Below are 2650 nucleotides of genomic sequence, written 5' to 3' on the forward strand. Positions count from 1 at the left end.
TAAGTTGATTGAATACCAATATTAAACAAGAGTAGTGGTACTATAAAGATAAGCAGAATATTAGTATTTTCCACCTTGAAAAGATGGGGACCTCGACCGTGAGATTGAAGACAGAGACGGTGAAGACTTTTCAAAAGAGGAGGTTGGGAAGAAATTCCTACTTTCTATCAAAGCCACTAGCCATTGATAATATTTATGTGTTTACAGTGGGTGGAAGCCGTTCCCTTCAGAGCTTTCAAAGTCTGAGTCAGAAGAAGAATGGATCCGTCTCCGAGGAAATCTCTCGCTCGTTTCCCCTGAGTTGGCTTCACATTCTTCTTCTCCCAAGTGTGTTATGATTGCCTCAGGGTCTCTCGATCTTGACCTTCCCACACGCTCACCATTTCCGCGCTTCTTACTTTTCCGGAGTCGGGCTTTCTTCATCTGATGGCCAGCAACCAGCCAGGCAAGAGAAGTGAACATAAACACCATGCTTCCTGCTCCAACGACACACATGTTAATTGCAACCCACATACTTTTCGGCCCCACCAGCACATAACCTGCAGCCAGAAAAGCCGAGGCAGTGCATCCAACAGCCACCCACATAATCTTATTGATGAAGAACAAAAGCTTCATCAACACTTTCCTATGGAAGGGCACCACGGTCACCAGAATCAGAACTATAGCAAGCGACAAGAATAAAGCCACGGTGTCAGTCATTACAAACACTTTGAAGGCGACGGTGTGTGCCATCACAGCAGTGCCTTCGTCATCGCCGTCGTTTTTTAAGCCGCCCGGCACGGTGAACATGGCGGCGAAGGCCACTGTAGCGATGAGCACCGCCACCACAGTCACAGTGTTCCCTGCATTTTTTATTCCTTCTGTGTGCAGCTGCCGCAGTTCTTTTGCCATGCCGTTCACTCGATTACTCGTGTTGGCCGTCTGGAAATGATGAACACGAACGTGGTGATTAATTGAGCTCACGCTGCGTTTGAGAGCGAGGTCGTCCCGCTTGAAGCGCTCCAGAGGAAGTTCGTAGGCGCGCTTCGCATCGAATTCCTTGAGCGCAGCCCCAATTATCATGGCTCCAGAATGAGCCGGTTCTTTCTCCAAGATATCCAGGGCCGTCAGCCCTTGTTTGTTCACTGCGTTCACATTTACAGTTGTACACGTCACCAGCCACTGGACCATCTGCAAACACCTCAATCCATTAAAATTTATATGATAAAGCAAGAATCTCTCAATACGGGAGGGCTACCTAATTGTGGGCCACTGCTTACTTACCTGCTTGAGTTTTTTCCTGGTAGCCACATGTAGGACTGTATTGCCCTCGTTGTCTTTTGTCCTGATAAGCTTGGACGTGTCAAGAAGGTCAACCACGTGCTTGACAACTTCGATCTGGTTCGCCTCCACTGCAGAATGTAAAAAGGTTTCACCAGCTGTGGAATGCAAGTCGGCAGAGTCAGGCCTGAAGGACAGTATTTCATGAACAACGCTGAGCTGTCCTTTCATCGCTGCGATATGGAGAGCCGTTCTGCCAGAGCCATCGAGCATTTAGCAAATCTCAGGATCGGCGGTTAACAATGCTCTAGTTACTTCCAGATGGCCGTGTGGCGCAGCTAAATGTAACGGGCTGCTTGCTTGATTGTCCACTTTTCCGACCAGCCCAGGTCTCGCCTTAATCAGCTCCTTTACTATGTCTGACCACACCATAATTAAACAAATTTGTCAAATTAAAGGTCTAATGTCTTCAGTCCATAAATTAACTAAAAAAATCTCTCTTTTTTTTCTTAAATGAAAATACCTTCGTGTACTCTGGCTGATGCAGCATGAAGAGACGTCCTCTCGTCTGGTTTTTCAGAGTCGAGGGCAAGCAAGGAAGCGACTTGAATCAATTGATTAACCACATGAACGTGGCCTTCCTTGCAAGCAAGAAAGAGGACCGTTTCATAATCCTGATTAACCTTGTAAGCAATACGTTGGTCTTTGTCCAACAACACCTTCACAACAGCCGAATGTCCTTCTCCTGCAGCTTCGTGCAGGGCAGTATCTCGCTTACTATTGACGTAGGATAAGATTTCAGGTTTGATTCTCAAAATCTCAGACACGAAATCTGCCTGTCCAGTTCTTGCAGCCACATGTAGAACTGAATTATGGCTGGAACTGGTGGCTTGCTCCAGAACATCAGCACTCTCGTCTATTAAATCTCGAATGGCATTTATGTTTCCCAAATGGGCAGCCTCAAAAACTCTCGAATCCATCAATTTCCACTGTTTTGTCTTACCCATCCTCTGCCAATTTATAGTTATGACTGACTTAAAATTTCACGGAACTGAGCAACTTCGGCGATACAAGAAGAGTGGTATCCTGTGGCTACACCGTTCTTCATGTTTTCACGGCTCTCATTTTTCCCGTCATGGTTGTAATGGCCTTATTTGTTTCTGTGGCTCTAAAGCTTAGACTATACTATTCACTTGACTTTGGGAAGTATATGGTAACAACGATGAAGCTTCCTTGTGATTGCATTTGTTTCCCCGTTACTTCTTGTCACCTTCTATAAATAAAAGTCTCTCTTCTATTTGGTTTCGTCTTCTATTTGGTTGCAAGGAAAGTAGAGAGCATACATTTTCTTATTTTTTAATCTTATAATTGTTTGTGAGTCTAGTTGATT

The 2650-nt window shown here is 45.2% G+C and overlaps 2 protein-coding genes across 2 annotated transcripts; both read right to left on the reverse strand.

Moving 5' to 3' along the window:
• Window positions 1-201: 201 nt before the first annotated feature.
• LOC131072772 (ankyrin repeat-containing protein At2g01680-like) lies at window positions 202-2240 on the reverse strand. Its single transcript, XM_059213788.1, has 4 exons — window positions 1784-2240; window positions 1562-1679; window positions 1264-1513; window positions 202-1170 (listed from the first exon to the last, which is right to left on the reverse strand). The coding sequence occupies exons 1-4, from the start codon at window positions 2238-2240 to the stop codon at window positions 202-204; spliced, it is 1794 nt and encodes a 597-aa protein (XP_059069771.1).
• On the reverse strand, window positions 1167-1592 carry LOC131072798 (ankyrin repeat-containing protein NPR4-like). The gene has a single exon (XM_058009056.2). It carries the CDS (start codon window positions 1531-1533, stop codon window positions 1234-1236), a length of 300 nt encoding a protein of 99 aa, XP_057865039.1. The 5' UTR covers window positions 1534-1592; the 3' UTR covers window positions 1167-1233.
• Window positions 2241-2650: the final 410 nt, after the last annotated feature.

This window comes from Cryptomeria japonica, chromosome 2 (assembly GCF_030272615.1).
Source record: "Cryptomeria japonica chromosome 2, Sugi_1.0, whole genome shotgun sequence".
NCBI lineage: Eukaryota > Viridiplantae > Streptophyta > Pinopsida > Cupressales > Cupressaceae > Cryptomeria > Cryptomeria japonica.

Coding starts and splice junctions, on each gene's coding strand:
- LOC131072798 (XM_058009056.2), bottom strand. CDS start 1,533: ATGCTCGATGGCTCTGGCAGAACGGCTCTCCATATCGCAGCGATGAAA.
- LOC131072772 (XM_059213788.1), bottom strand. CDS start 2,240: ATGGATTCGAGAGTTTTTGAGGCTGCCCATTTGGGAAACATAAATGCC. Junction 1,680..1,783: donor ATCAGCCAGAGTACACGAAG/GTATTTTCATTT, acceptor TGGTGTGGTCAG/ACATAGTAAAGGAGCTGATT. Junction 1,171..1,263: donor CCAGGAAAAAACTCAAGCAG/GTAAGTAAGCAG, acceptor AGGTGTTTGCAG/ATGGTCCAGTGGCTGGTGAC.